Here is a 15,597-nt window from a genome sequence, read left to right on the forward strand (position 1 = left end):
TTAGGTCAGTCTCGAGTCTAGCTGCATCGGACGTTACAAATCAAAATCAAACTTTCCGCATTGGATCATTGGCCACCAGAAACAAATGTAAACGTACCTCTGGGCCCGGAGGCCCTGGTGAGCCTTGTGGTCCAATATCTCCAATTTTACCCTGTTGAAAAGACAGAGTTCATTGAAACATTTGACATTTTGGTTTTTGCAAGCAGTCATGACGAATTGGAATGTGATGAAGGGGAGCATTCTCGATTCCAGTATTGTCTGACAGTAGCATTTGGAAAGATGACTTGGTGAAAAAAAATGTCACCCATGGCCTTATGCCACGGTGAAATCATGAAAGTTCAGCTTTTAGTATTCTTTCATCCAAATGAACACAAATTGCCCATTCGAAAAAGCCTTCCTCTTCTTTCTTGCCTGGTTTCTGTCCCTAGTGAGCAAATCAAAGGCTGTAAACTGAAAAGCATCAACTGATCATGACTTTAGTTTACAAACTATCAAAAGCTGCCCAGATGCTGTGTTTACATAGCTTTGTCCACAAATCAAACGTGAATAACACGCACTGACATACTGAGTCAACCGTACCGGTGGTCCAGGTTTTCCTCTTGGACCAGGAGAACCAGATGCACCAGGAACGCCCTTGAAATGCACAAACACAAGGACACACATGAGCGAGCGCACGCTCATCCACAGTTCATAGTTTCATGAGCTCCATACATACCTTATCGCCTTGGAAACCCATCTCTCCTGGTTCACCCTGTTGTCCCACTTCACCCTAAATTTCACAGCATCATTCAGAAACTACTGCAAGATTCATTTTGAAATCAAGCAGGTCAAACGGGCTGGCCTCTCTTCCAAGAAGTGGATGGGATATTTTTTGCTTCGTTTCGCTTATGTGGAGTACGAGAATAGCCACGAAGGAAATCTAGCACAATCTAGCACAATGGAAGAATAAATATTTAGATCACCTGATCACCTTTCAATCCAGGCAGGCCAGCTCGTCCGGCTGGTCCCTGCCACACAGAGAGGACAAGAAAACAAACGATGAATGATGTGGAAAAAAGGAGTGGCAATAATAATCGATTGATTTCATACGTGCATAGCAACATGACATATTTCCAATTCAGAAGTATTTGAATGATCATTGCGTGGTCACCTACCTTTGGCCCGACTATACCGGGCGATCCTCGAGGACCTTCGAGGCCCGGGTCGCCCTAGAGAAAGAAGGAATTGCGACCAATCAGATGGGCCTGAAAGAAAACCATCCAATCCTTGTTCCCGTCAGCTCGTTTTCTGACATTGAGCGTCACACATCAAATACATTCCAGAAAGAACACTTGCTGCTCTGTTTTGCTCGGTCTGATTGGGTTTCAAGAAATGAACGGTCACCACACTGCTGGCTGGGACTGACACGAGCAAATGAAAGTGTGCTTTACATGGCAAACTCCTTTATGAGATCCAAATACACTCAAGCGTAGAATTGATCCAATATGAATCACATCGAAAGTCTCGTTTTGGTTTTCACCTACAGCATGATGACACAAAATGATTTCAAGGTATCAACGTTTATGCTATTGCACAAAACGGGAAGAGGAATTGCCCCATCATGTCTCAAGGCAAGTGCAATATCATCATCACTTAGGAGCCAAGTTCTGAAGGCAAGGGAAATAACATCATCATCATGATCACAAACGATGTAGTACAAGCATCAGCACATATCTGCCAACAGATGAATCAAATATGGATTCCAATCAGAGTCACGCAATTCAAATAGTGATAAGATTGCAAGACGCATACTCACCCCGAGGCCCGGAAAGCCAGTAATACCGCTCCCGCCAACAGGCCCCTGTGAAACATCACAGCAACATTCTAAATAAACAGGACAGTGTACTTCAAGGATTGCAAATTCTGCCTTCCTACCATTTAAAGTTTATCAAGACATTTCAATCCTAAACATATCAGCTTTTGAATGATTCTTGGCCGAGCCTTCTTACCTCACTGCCATCAGGACCGGTCGCTCCCCGTTCACCGACATCACCCGGCACACCCTGCGAGGAGAGGAATCACCTTCACATTCGATCGGATGGACGAATTATGCATGCGTGGAACGAAGACATTTAGAAAAGATACACACTCATGTGTACGCTTGTACACATGCGCACTTAAACGCACACACTTGATAAGGAGGAATCAAACATGAAATAATGTCTTACTTGTCTTCCCTTGGGACCAGCTTTTCCAGGAGGGCCAGGTATGCCCTACAAAATAAGTAGAAAGAAAAATATTATTATTGTTATTATTTGATTGATTGATTGATTGATTGATTGATTGATTGATTGATTGATTGATTGATTGATCGATTGCAAGAACTTCAGATCACTCACTCTCTCCCCCTCCAGTCCTGGTGGTCCAGCTATACCAGGAGGTCCAATAAAACCCTGGAAATCGTCAGATAACAATGACATCAGGTCAGAATACTTTCAGAAACTAAGAAAGAAAACTCATTCTTTAATCAGCTATCTTTGCACATGTTGATCTACATCTATTGAATGATCTCGTGAAGGCCATACAGGTCTGGCATAACGGAAAATATTTGCATGCACTAAATGTTTGAGTATCTGACGTACATGAAGTTCCCCATCCTGTTTTCATTTCCCCCATTACAGTAGTGGTCCCATCCCAGCTCATGTGATCTGGAGGCATTGCTTTGTGTCCTATCTGTCTGTCCTCAAGCCTGAACACCCACATGCAGACTGCAGCCGCAGGACTGAAGCTCTGACACTGTGCTAATCCCTCCAGGAAATGAAGACGGAATATGAGGAGCTACTAATACTTACAGCAACCCCCTTGGGTCCCGGGTTACCTTCTGGCCCAGCGGCGCCCTGTGACAATGGAAAGACTGGTGGTGACAACTTTGTTTGGATGTAAGAAACGCTCAAACAACCAATGCGGAGTCAAAACTAAACACTGATCTGCACAATCGTTCTATATATAGTCACGACTGATAATGATTATAAGAAACATCTGGTTTACTTGCCAATCCATAAACCTTAAAGCATGTTATAGTCTTGACATAGCAAAGATGTTTCTTCCCAACCTAATACTACGTACGTATATACTGTTGATATATGAGAAGCCATCTTTTTTTTTTTTTTTTTTCGCTCTGCTCTCTGGTGGAGAGAAAAAGGAAGCAAAAACAATCGAAGCATATTTGGGGGCTATTTTTCACTGCACCTGCCTGCCAGGGTAACCTGCAGAGCCCACTTCTCCGGGAAGTCCCGGTATGCCCTGCAGGAAGGAGACAAACGGGCTCATGAATGAACAGTGAACGGACGGTGAATAGGTGGATTAGATGAACGGATAAAGGGAAAGAGGAGAAACAAAGTCAAATGAATAAAAAAAAAAAAGTCCTGTTCATTCCAGACAGGCTCCAGCAAGACAACCTATCCACTACGTTGCTGCAAGACTTCTCCTTCTGTTTTTACTCAACCAAGAGTGACATGAAATAGTCTTGATCTAGGTACATGAATGATCATGAATACAGGATTAAAAAAAGAACGCTTGCATTTGCTCTGGCTTAATGCAACAATCATTTCCTGAACTAGCTTCATACCCTAAATACTATACTAGATCTTTACTTTCATAATACTGCATCATTTAATACTTACTCGCTCTCCTGGCAGCCCAGGTGGTCCCGGATAACCTTTGGGACCCTTAAGATTGGAATAAGCAAAAGCATTTTGAGTATATATGTAGACTTTCCATAAAATGACTGTATCGGTCGGTAGCACAGATGCCAAAGTCAATCACAGACTTGGCAAGGTGAGAAAAAGGTTGAGCTTGCTAATGTGCAAATTGCAGCTCACTTCCTCCAAGTGAGTTGTTCATTAGCCATCAACGTGACAAGGGTGGAAAGACAAATAATGACGGACAACCTTAATGGACAGACAAAAAAATAAGCTTAAACGGTTGCCAAGACAGCCTACTCACTGCTAACATTTGTCAATTCGCCAGAAACCAAGTACAGATTCATTTTGAATTTGGACGTCCACATTGTGTGCATCATCGACACCAAAACCACGAATAATGGAATAGGCGAATCCGAAACCATCACACCAGACTTGAACTCGGTCTCTTATTGCAAGCGCAGGTCTCTCTCCAATACTACGGTAGATTGACTCCTTGACCCTGAGCAGAAAGTGAGCCTTTCACTTTGATCTTAAAGAAGATCCCATTTTACCGAGACCACACTATTTCACTGAAAGGCTTGAACAAAAAATGCCTAAGCTGAAGTGACTCATTTATTGCATTTAGGAACAGACTGAATCTTACCTGCAAACCTGGAAAACCATCAGAACCGAGCAGTCCGGGTGGACCTTTGTCACCCTTTGGGAACAAATAAAAGAGAAAAATACCATTGCAATACAGCACCCGAGTATTGTACCTACGTATATAGAGTGATGATGCGGAAACTGATAAATATGGGAGAGTCCATTTGATGGTAGCCTTCCTATCAAATACGGCAGCACTGAAAAGCAGACCCCTTTGGACACGGGAGTCAAGATTTCAATTGTGGCTACAAAGATATCAATCTATTGCAAAGTTACTGTGGGAGCTTCATTTCAAGAAGACATGTTGCTGTGTTGCACTGGAAAATATTTAGTACTGCATTTGGACAAAACAGAGACAAGTATGACATCTGACAAAAGGGAGCATATGAAGAAAAAAAAACAAGAGGAAGGATAGGATCGGATAGGATCGGATAGGATAGGATAGGCTGGCTTCCCTCCCACAGAGCAGAGCAGAGCAGAGCAGAGCAGAGAATGGGAGTCTAGATACAGACAGACAGACAGACAGACAGACACTGGTGGCAGATTCCCTACCTTTTCTCCTGGTGCAGCCAGACCCGGAGACAGCCCCGGGTCTCCTTTTGCACCCTAGATTGACAAGGTCACAGGTTAGGACATGGTCAGTAACCCAAATCTGTTTCCCATTCATCAGCCAATGACAGCGAACCTGTTCTTGTAAATCTCAGACACCACAACCAAAAATCTCCTGCAAGACATTTTATTCATCATATCCACAAATTTGGATGTGGTCATGCTTATTCAACCCTTTTCCTCTCGGGAAGAGTTCATAATTATAATTATTATCCTTATTAGGGCTACATGTGAATTAGCTGATATTGATTTATGAACGTCACTGATGCAAGTTTTCCCAAACAGTGTGTATGTTCCCGCTCAAAGATTGGATTTATCTTTCCCAACGACATGACTCATCGCATCCCACCGAGCAGTTTGATAAAACGCTTTTAAATCCTGCAAAGACATCCTGAAAACATTAGGGATTGTGCTGCAAACACTGAAACTTCAGGAACCTCCTCCACATGTCAACTAGATCAATTTTCCTGCTTTGGAGCAGAAAGTCACAGTCCCTCATTCCGCCCACATACAGCGGGCTTTAGATGGGATCACAGGAAAAACACTGGGGCATTAGATCAGGGGCGCAGATGGGATTTTAGAAGGTGGGGGGCAGGGGGACAGGCCTGTAAAAAGTAAATCAATTGGGATAGGCCAGGAAGAGGAGTGCAATTTGCATCATTTGAATGATTGCAACTTGGTTTAGATCCGAATTTTGAAAGGAAACGGCATTCTTCAATGTCCCCGAGCCGGGGATATGAGGCAGCTGCCGGGGTGCTCCGTGGCAGCCCAATGACGAGCCAAGGCTAATGGGACAAACACTGGTAATTACGCCTCTCAAAGACTTGGATGGATTTTTCTGGATGGATCTCTGTGGATCATCTTGCGCACACTTTGTAGCCAAGCCTTCATGGAGAGAGAAAAACAGGCTTGGCAGCAATCAGGCCCTAGCTTGCCCGCTCGACTCACGTCAACCTACTGTAGGTTAGAGGTGGCAAACTTGATGGGCTTCACGCTATCTTGCGAATCATGCCAATTTGCAATCAAATCAGTTCCAAGGCAACGCTGGGATGCTTTCCCAAGTGCCATATACAAGCGCGCAATTTGCTCATCCTCGGTTTGACCTTTTTCCAAACAAGGGGTCAAACGCACGTCCTGGGGCTGTTGCAATGTCCTGTCATTTGTCAGTTGGTGACCCTGCTACGTATCCTCCCTTAACAGTATTTGGCAGCTCAGTCTGCCAAATGATGATGAATTTCCCCCACACTTTCATTCACACACATAGTTTAAAAAGAACCAATGTTTTTTCATTTGCTTCTGTAAAAAGCAGCAAGAGACTGAACTCCATTCGATTTTGATGGGGTCGCTCGACTGGAGGAAAGCCACGTGTCTCACCGTGCTTGACATACGTACTGTCAGAAACAGTCAGAGATGGCCGAGCGCTCACCTTGGGTCCAGGTGGTCCTGCTGGTCCGGCTTTTCCGGCAGGACCGTCGGGACCCTGAAAGAGTCAGAGCGAGAAGATGGTAAATGCCTCGTCCGTCACTGATAACAGCCAAGTACTGAAGGTGACTCATGTACAATAATGAAGAGCAGCTGCTACACCAAGGCACGCTTTTAGAAACATCTTGGTCTTGGCAGGCTGAGTCATGAATAGTTTTCTCTTGCTGACATACACATGAACAAAAAAGTCACATATCTTTGATTCTTTTATACAGTACAGTCATGGCAACCTTTGTTTCATTTTATTATGATGATTATTATTGTTGTGTTTGGGTTTTCTTTTCTTTTAGCTGCGTGTTTTTCTCACGTGCTCTAAGTTGATATTTCTGTGCTGCTGTTGGTCTACAGTTTGTTCAACTTCATTCATGTATTATGCACCTTGACATCAATTTGTGGAGCACCTTAGGCATTTCATTCCTTCAACTTCTGGTATGCAAGAATTAAAAACACATGCACAGACTCTCTCTCTCTCTCTCTCTCTCTCTCTCTCCTCTCTCTCTCTCTCTCTCTCTCTCCTCTCTCTCTCTCTCTCTCCTCTCTCTCTCTCTCTCTCTCTCTCTCTCTCTCTCTCTCTCTCTCTCTCTCTCTCTCTCTCTCTCTCTCTCTCTCTCTCTCTCTCTCTCTCTCTCTCTCTCTCTCTCTCTCTCTCTCTCTCTCTCTCTCTCTCTCTCTCTCTCTCTCTCTCTCTCTCTCTCTCTCTCTCTCTCTCTCTCTCTCTCTCTCTCTCTCTCTCTCTCTCTCTCTCTCTCTCTCTCTCTCTCTCTCTCTCTCTCTCTCTCTCTCTCTCTCTCTCTCTCTCTCTCTCTCTCTCTCTCTCTCTCTCTCTCTCTCTCTCTCTCTCTCTCTCTCTCTCTCTCTCTCTCTCTCTCTCTCTCTCTCGCTCTCTCTCTCTCTCTCTCTCTCTCTCTCTCGCTCTCTCTCTCTCTCTCTCTCTCTCTCTCTCTCTCTCTCTCTCTCTCTCTCTCTCTCTCTCTCTCTCTCTCTCTCTCTCTCACACACACACACACACACACACACACAAGCAAGGACACACAGTCACAGGCACACACTACAAATATGCTACATTCCTGCACATGTGTATCCCTGCTGCTTACAGGCCAGACTAGCGCTCTGGTCTCCAAACACTACAACTGGAGCCTGGAAGAAAAATCTCGAGTTTCATTTCAAAAGTCTTTTGTCTTCAAAGAGTATATGTCACCATTACATAGTAAACAGCACACAATGTCAAAACCTATTTGGGGTCACCTTCAACCAATGTAACTCTTTCTTGCACAGTTTTCTAATGAACATGAAGCCTATCTTACTTAGCAGGGTTTGGAGTGGTGATAATGAAGCCACATATGATTGATTTGCTTTTAGTCCAGTAGGGTAATTGAGTAGAGGAAAGCGCAATCCTTCTTTTTGCCACAACCACCAAACGATCCCAGCTTTTCCCTTCATCTTGCAATCCCTATCAACATGCAAGAAAATTGCTGCAAACAGCACCTTCAAAGAAACCTCCACCATCTGCGTTGGGTGCCATAGTTAGTTGAAAGGCTTTGATAAGACTTGGAAGCAGAGTACGTCGCTCACACAATGCTGAGCCAGCAGACAAAACCACAGAGTGACCGACAGCGCGGTGCGCCAAACTTCCGACCGCATAATAACTCCAAGCCTGGCTCTGTTGCGGCGCGGTGACTCAGACGGAGGCTTTCCATATGTTCTCCAACAAGTTTGACTTTTGACCAGCTGCTCCGTCGTCGTAAGAAGGCAGGAAAGTGGAAGCAAAACATCGCATGATGTAATCATGAGCGTCATATCGTGATGTATTGAAGAGAAATACCTAGTATGGCTTACAGGGGGTGCTGGCTGATGAAAAACCTGACAGAAGAGTGAAACCTCAATTCCATATCCAAACATCCTCAATTCTGGTTCACCAACACGCCACATTTGCGCAACACGACAAACAAAGATCCTGAATCTAGATTCTGCTGTATTTCCCCAAATGACGTATGTAAAGGATGGGAGTCGGACCCAAAAATAAAAACCTCTGTCTTTCCCTGAATGCGTGACCTTGTGTGGATTGTTCCTTGCACGTACATACATGTACAGCAAAGCATGAAGCCAGCCCAACAAGGAGGGCAAAAGAAAGCTCCTCCATCTTAATGCAGCCTTACTGTAGCTTGCTTTGACATGTAGCGACCTTTGCTAATCTTACTCACCCGAGAGCCTCTTGCTCCTTGAGGACCAGGTAAACCGGGAGCACCGGGAGGACCCTAGAGAGAGAGAGAAAGAAAGAAAGAAAGAAAGAAAGAAAGAAAGAAAGAAAGAAAGAAAGAAAGAAAGAAAGAAAGAAAGAAAGAAAGAAAGAAAGAAAGAAAGAAAGAAAGAAAGAGAGAGAGAGAGAAAAGAAGAGATTTAGAGTCAGTTAATGGCAAGCAATAACAGGCAGCCTCCACAGTCAATATGTACAATTTATGTAAGAGCAGATGAAGTTTCATTTTGCAGAAGAGATTGATACTATCAGACTTTTCAGCCTTCACTCAAAGCATCTATGTTGTGATGTTCAGGCCAATGACAAATACTGATCTGACTGTGACATCCCTGCATGCGTGCATATTTTTATTAGCAGCAATGTCAGTCATTTCTTTTTAACCTGGATGACTTGAGTTCCTTTCCTTTCTTGTTCTGAATGTTAGAACATTTACGGAGCAACCTGTGCATCCCCCAGTGAACTTGCGCGGCGGCCTACTTGGACGCGTGCCTGGAAGGCAGTGAAATTCTCCCCCTGAGGAAGGAAACCAGCTTGTTTCAAAGTTGGAGCGCCGAGGTCATGAAAGACAGAGGCGCTGAACTTCAACTGCATTCAAAACAGCTCAGTGAGAGTAGCCAAGACATACAAGCAAAAAAAAGAGCAGAAAAGGCCAAGCAAGATTTTGTGGAGATAAAAAGAAGCATGCAAGCAGTTGCATATGAAGTCGAAGCTGGTACCGTGAAGTGAAATCAAATCACTTCATTGTAATTGAATTTAACAATCTGTGATTGAAAACAAATCTGAGAAATGAATGAGAATCACAATGGCTTTTTGATGGGTCTCGAAATGATACCTCAATGCCTTACATTCTAGCAAAATCTTTCATTGAGCTGATTCTCATTTCTTGGACTGAATATGAAATAGTGAACTAGTTACTACGTATATTCATGTAAGGATTCGAAAATAGGAAAGATGAAACGACGAAGGAAGGGCACATTGAGCTATGTCGCCTCGACAAGCCTGCAGGCTAGGTAGTATATAAAGGAAACTGACAGGTGAGCCTCAATGTTTGACATTGTTAAGATGAAATATGTACTCATGGAAACATTGCTCGGTTCCTGAAAATCGGCGCTCTAAAATCATGTTTGATGATCTTGACAGCCGGTTTTATGTACATCACACGCCTGGCTGGCTGGCTAAAGAGCAACATTTACAGTGTATATGAACATCCTTCACAAAAGATGTTCTTCTGGCACATAAAAGTCAAAGCAAAAAATGTCAGCCAAGAAGAAGACTGCTTTCTGCTTGTATATTTCCATGCAGACAGACAATGGCTGAAAATGCATCCAAATTCGAGTTCCATTTGCGAAGGAAAAGGAAACGTCAAACAAGACATGTGCTCAGTGTTTTTATGAAGCACTGTCATCTCATTTCTCTGCAAAGACAACGTGCGGCTCAACAATTTCTCTCCTCAAAACGGAATTGACTAAAGTTCAAGTTACTCACCGGAGGACCGGGCTCTCCTTTGGGCCCACGCAAGCCATCTTCATCCAAGTCATACAGGAGGTCTGCCTCTTCATAGCCATAATCGTAGTCGTCCGTATCGTCATAAGCCCCATCCAGTCGGTGTCGCTCAAAGGGTTCTCCATTCATTTGACGATCAAGTAAAGTAGTTCCAATAGTCATCGGATGACTCTCCAGCAGGTGTTGCAGAGCCTCTTGAGGCCTGGAGCTGGAGGCGCTCCCGAGTCCTTCTTTGAAATGGCTTTGCCTTACTGGGGAAACCGGTCGCCCGCCGTCATCCTTCAATGCAGAAATGTGCCCCTGCTCTTCCAGATCTGATTGTGCTGTCGGTCTCGAGGCCGAATCAAGTTTGAGCACAGCGTCAGAGGCCACGCTTTCTTTGGAATGCATCAGCATTGGAGGAAGATTTGCTGTTCCCAGAGAGGACATTGTTACGGGATTAGACGCAGACAGGCTATCTTTTGGCCGGAGAGGCAAAGCGCGACGTGGCCGAGCCGATCGGTACGTGTCGGCCAGCCGGCACTGTTTTCGAAGGTAGTCGCAATAGTGTGCGGCGGCTCGGGCCGCGGGATACACATCCAGTTGGCAGATTCGCCCATCGAACGGCGCCGCTTTGGGCTTCATCCTCCCCAAAGTCAATCGGCCAGCGCAATTCCCAAGCGTCCGAGATCTCCCCGGGGGGGTTTGCTGTCGTCGGTGCAGCGCTCCGCAAGCGGAATAGAAAGAGACCGAGCGTGCTCGAACGGCGATAGCAAAAGAGCGGCGGTGCCAATTGTAAGCAAAGCGGACGGCAGTCTCCTCTGCCGTGTAGACGAGCACCGTGCGCGGCAGGAGCCGAATGCCAAAACGCAGTCTGTCCCTGCCGTCTCTGAAACTGAAAATAAAAGCATTGTTTGCTCGCCAGGAGCTCACAGTTAGCACAACAGAAAACTCCTCACCAAATTGCGGAGGAAAAAGACTGCTCACGGGAGCCTCATAAAGACAATTTGAGTCTAGCGTTACTCCGGCAAACGGGACATTTGTAGGTGCCGAGGGAACATTGGTATACGCGCTTGAAGCTTCGCCGCGTCTTTCGTACGGATTGTCTGTTGTTCTCGGAGGCGTGAGCCCGAGTTGATGGAGGATATCCACTCCTGGAAAAACAAGAGAGACACACAGAATGTAGCCGCCTTGCTTCCTTTCTCAGAAAAGGCTCATCCATTGAAAACATTGCGCTATCAAATACTGGAATGTGAAAGACACAACATCTTTTGTCGAGATGAGCTCTCACGGAACCTTCGTCTCGGTCGAGAAATCAACGCGTCACGTATGTTCTCAATTGTCGTAGTAAAAGAAGAAGTGTAAGATGTGTAATTTCTCTACACAAATTGGAATTTGGAAAACGTCCCCTCACCTAGGCAAGTCTCAAAGTTGACCCTTTGAACTTGCGTGCACGTGCGGCGGTGGGAGTGAATGTTGCGGAGGTGAGATGTCAGCCGCAATGGGAGGTATTTTTTCTTGCAAATCCAAAGCAACTTCCTCTGTATTTGAAAGGTGGCTGGCTGCCTTTTGGAGGGCTTGCATGAATCAGGTTGTGCTGGCTGCCCCGGTCACATCTGCTACTGGCTCCATAGACCTTCATAACTTTTACTGATTCAGAACTCTTCCGTACAAATACATTTTTGGAAAAGCGAATAAAAGAGTGCGTTTGGGAGCCCTCTAAAAGCTTTTTTCACTCAACGTATTTGAACGACAAAGCGCTCGCAATGTGTGCTTTTGGAAGGTTTCTCATAGTAAGAGAAGTAATACTTCTCATCTATGTTGATTGATTGATTGATTGATTGATTGATTGATTGATTGATTGATTGATTGATTGATTGATTGATTGATTGATTGATTGATTGATTGATTGATTGCATGAGTTTCCCAGAATGCTCCCGTTTGTGTGTACACTAAGATCATGTTGAACCTATTGAGAGACGAAGAAAAACAGATGACAGCACTGAATGGAGCAATCGTAGAGAGGTTAGTGAGGTGGCTTGTTTTTATGTGCATTCTGAGGCAGTAAGTGCAAGATCAGACATGTTGAGGGAGGAACCCATGAAAACCAGCCTCTGCCCCTGAGTCACCTGCTGCTCACCATAAAAAACCTTTTATAATGCGATTAAGACCCGCAGACGGTGGCGACACCTCATTAGAATGCCGCATTATTTGGAATATCACAACAATACTGGATGGATGGATGGATGGATGGATGGATGGATGGATGGATGGATGGATGGATGGATGGATGGATGGATGGATGGATTGGGTGGATGGATGGATGGATGGATGGATGGATGGATGGATGGATGGATGGATGGATGGATGGATGGATGGATGGATGGATGGATGGATGGATGGATGGATGGCCGATGGATGGATGGATGGATGGATGGATGGATGGATGGATGGATGGATGGATGGATGGATGGATGGATGGATGGATGGATGGATGGCCGATGGATGGATGGCCGATGGATGGTGCTTTCTATGGTTGCATTCTATGGTTGCTTCCAATGCATTTGAAATATGACATACTTTGAGCTAGGTAGTCTTCTTCTCCAGAGAATGCTGCAAAGCATGCTGACAGGAGCAGGAGAAAGTTCCACCTAAGGGGACATAGAAACAAATGAGACATTGATACATGATCTGTTACAATCCAAGTGATTGGCACCTAGTGATAAAAACTAAGTCACTCTATCAGGCATCTCCACCATGGAAGCTGCTGGCTGACACAATGTGCAGTGGCAATTTGTGGGATGATGATGACAAAAAAAAAAAGGGACTTTTGAAGGGAGTCCCATCAGCCACGGTCTGCTCCTTGAGCTTCCACTGGCTGGCTATTTGAGTGTGATCATGCCTTATAAATGTCTCACTTTGACTATCTCAGAGAAGCAACTCTAGTTTGGCAGAGAGCCTCAGACAGGCAGGCATGTTTGTTTTCCCACACTTAAGTGATGGGAAGAGAAGCACAAGCAGAAAGACACAAGATGAGGATGAGGGAAATGCATGTCATTGCAAAAACACACAAGAATGTCGTCTGGCCTTCATGTCCAAGAACAAAGTACAAAAAGACAGCAGAAGAAAACAACATTTCAGATATCTGCTAAGAGGACAACTTACGACATTCTTCTTAGTTGTCACTTGGACTTGAAAAGCTAAATATAAATGAAGCATTCCCTTTTGGGCTGCTGATTCAGACAACCTTTTCCTGTCGTCACTGTTACAGCTATTTAAGGAACCCCTGAACGGCCCCTGAAGCACACCCCAGCCCAGGCCAGCCCAGCCCAGCCACCAAGATACACACAAGCAAAAAAAAAAACATTGACACTTAAAACATATACTGTCAATGTTTTCTGGAAACAATGAGCAATTGATGGGAATAAGTGAAATGCTTCCCAGTCCGTGCACTGGAAGACAAAGCTCCCCAAACATTGTTGTGTTGACTGAGGGAAATACCACTATGAGGGGAATGGCTGTCATGTCAAGACTATAAATAATCACAACTTACAACAAGCCACTCAATACTTTCACAGTAACACCAATGTGTCTTTCTCCCATCAAATGAGTCCATCTATCCGTCCGTCCGTCCATCCATCCATCATCCCAACCAAAAACAACAACTAAGTGATCTGTAGCCAAGATGTGTCGTTTGTCTTTCCACATGCTGATGTCTATCGATGTGATATTATGAAAGCTCCGACACATTTTGCTTTTTTGCAACATTTGTTCTTCTTCTAATGCCTGGATTCCCAACTATGCTCCATGACTTAAAAGACTACACATGATGCTAAACGTGTTCTGTCATCTCTAGTACCGTCGTGAATTCTTCGGCCGCTACAGCGCTCTCGTAAGATTGGTCTTTGGAGTCAAAAGGTCAGTGCAGACCAGAGTAAAGATTGACTCAGTCCACAAGACGGGGCTGTGAGTAAACGTTCCAGTGGTCTTTATTGGTTGACCCTTTTAGCCTTTTGCAGATGTTGGAAGCCTTAAATCGAGTCACAGAAAGACAGCAGAATTCATCCAGACAGCTTGATTGCTTGTCAACTTAGTGGGGGTGTTGCTTGTCTTTTTGCATCCACGGATCTGTCAGCTCATTGACAAAGGTAATGTGGCAGCTCGGTGACGCAAGGAAAACACAATCCATTCCCTCCATGTGTGTACGTACATCGAAAGAAGGTCTCTTGGTCAGCACAATTCTCAAATTCTAACTGTGAGCAAGCAAAAACAAGAATTGTGATCATTTCAAATCCACTCTCATGTCAAGAGGTAAGCTTCCTTCCTTCCTTCCAGACATTGCAAGGAGTACTCTCAGTTAAATACGAAAAGGGAACTTCAGTCTCTTCCCCATGTCAATACTGCACATTCCTATGAGAACTGTTCCAGAAAGAACTTTATTGTTCTTTTTTTTAAATATACCTCCCCAATGCTGAATAAGCACTTTTTCTTCAAAGCATTATGGACACCCAGGGTGCACATGAGAAAGTGATAAGGAAAGAACGAGGCCACACTTGGCTCAAGTTTTGAAGATAACGAACCAACTGGATGGATGGATGGATGGATGGATGGATGGATGGATGGATGGATGGATGGATGGATGGATGGATGGATGGATGGATGGATGGATGGATGGATGGATGGATGGATGGATGGATGGATGGATGGATGGATGGATGGATGAATGAATGGTTTCGTGCGTGGTATTGAAGTGGTTAAAGTGCATGAAATGGAACTATGTTCAGTCGGTTGGCAAGACGTCAACAAAGGACCAGAATCCCGTTTTCAATTACACAAGCACAAAGCGTGATGAGCCTGTTGCATAAACACCTATTATTATTATGAGTATTATTATTTCTACTTACGTTGCTGCCGCGGAAACGCGTCCACTCCTTGTCCGTTGAGCTCCTAAATGCATTTGTATGCATTTGTCCAGGCAGCAGAAATCTGGGCGAAAACAGAATCACACTCCAAAGGATGCCTGCTCATGGGCGACGCTTTTGCAGGCTGCTCGGAGGAGGAATGCTACTGACTGCCACCTCCTCAGAGAGTCCACATCGTGTGCTAGATAGTCCACAAGAGAGCTCGCTCCGGCTGGCTGGCTGGCTGGCACCGGCTGGCTTTTGCGCTCTTGAAGCGCGCACTGAACTGAACCGAAGCGAAGCGGCCAAAACGCACGGTGGTTGCAGAGAGGTCCAAGTGTCCGTGTTTCCCTATGCATGCATTCATCTGACGACGCCTTTGAGACGCTTCTTGTGCCTCCACAGGCTGGTTGGGCAGGCTGGGCTGGGTTGGGCTGGGCTGGGCTGTGCGCTGCCGCTGCTACCGCTGCTGCCTTGCTGCTGCCTTGCTGCTGCGTTGCTGCTGCGTTGCTGCTGCGTTGCTGCTGCTTTGCTGCTGCTGCTG

At 45.1% G+C, this 15,597-nt stretch overlaps 1 protein-coding gene across 5 annotated transcripts in view; it reads right to left on the reverse strand.

The window, feature by feature from the left end:
* The window catches only part of col24a1 (collagen type XXIV alpha 1), a 31,290-nt gene extending 15,895 nt beyond the window's left edge, over positions 1–15,395 (reverse strand). For 3 of the 5 annotated variants that reach the window (XM_085927790.1, XM_085927792.1, XM_085927789.1), the window contains exons 1-19: positions 15,057–15,395; positions 12,733–12,803; positions 10,156–11,306; positions 8,618–8,671; positions 6,361–6,414; positions 4,878–4,931; positions 4,327–4,380; positions 3,663–3,707; positions 3,229–3,282; positions 2,832–2,876; positions 2,379–2,432; positions 2,208–2,252; positions 1,989–2,042; positions 1,796–1,840; positions 1,155–1,208; positions 963–1,007; positions 716–769; positions 580–633; positions 98–151 (exon numbers count right to left, since the gene is read on the reverse strand). In XM_085927790.1, the coding sequence (XP_085783916.1) occupies positions 98–151; positions 580–633; positions 716–769; positions 963–1,007; positions 1,155–1,208; positions 1,796–1,840; positions 1,989–2,042; positions 2,208–2,252; positions 2,379–2,432; positions 2,832–2,876; positions 3,229–3,282; positions 3,663–3,707; positions 4,327–4,380; positions 4,878–4,931; positions 6,361–6,414; positions 8,618–8,671; positions 10,156–11,306; positions 12,733–12,803; positions 15,057–15,109 (2,094 nt within the window). In that variant the 5' untranslated portion in view covers positions 15,110–15,395. Of the gene's footprint in view, positions 1–97; positions 152–579; positions 634–715; positions 770–962; positions 1,008–1,154; positions 1,209–1,795; positions 1,841–1,988; positions 2,043–2,207; positions 2,253–2,378; positions 2,433–2,831; positions 2,877–3,228; positions 3,283–3,662; positions 3,708–4,326; positions 4,381–4,877; positions 4,932–6,360; positions 6,415–8,617; positions 8,672–10,155; positions 11,307–11,566; positions 11,649–12,732; positions 12,804–15,056 lie in introns of those variants that run through there. The other 2 variants (XM_085927794.1, XM_085927793.1) reach the window with 2 other exon arrangements.
* Between the last annotated feature and the right edge of the window lie 202 nt (positions 15,396–15,597).

The sequence above is a fragment of the Syngnathus leptorhynchus genome, chromosome 13, assembly GCF_054491065.1.
Source record: "Syngnathus leptorhynchus isolate UIUO chromosome 13, UIUO_Slep, whole genome shotgun sequence".
Classification (NCBI taxonomy): domain Eukaryota; kingdom Metazoa; phylum Chordata; class Actinopteri; order Syngnathiformes; family Syngnathidae; genus Syngnathus; species Syngnathus leptorhynchus.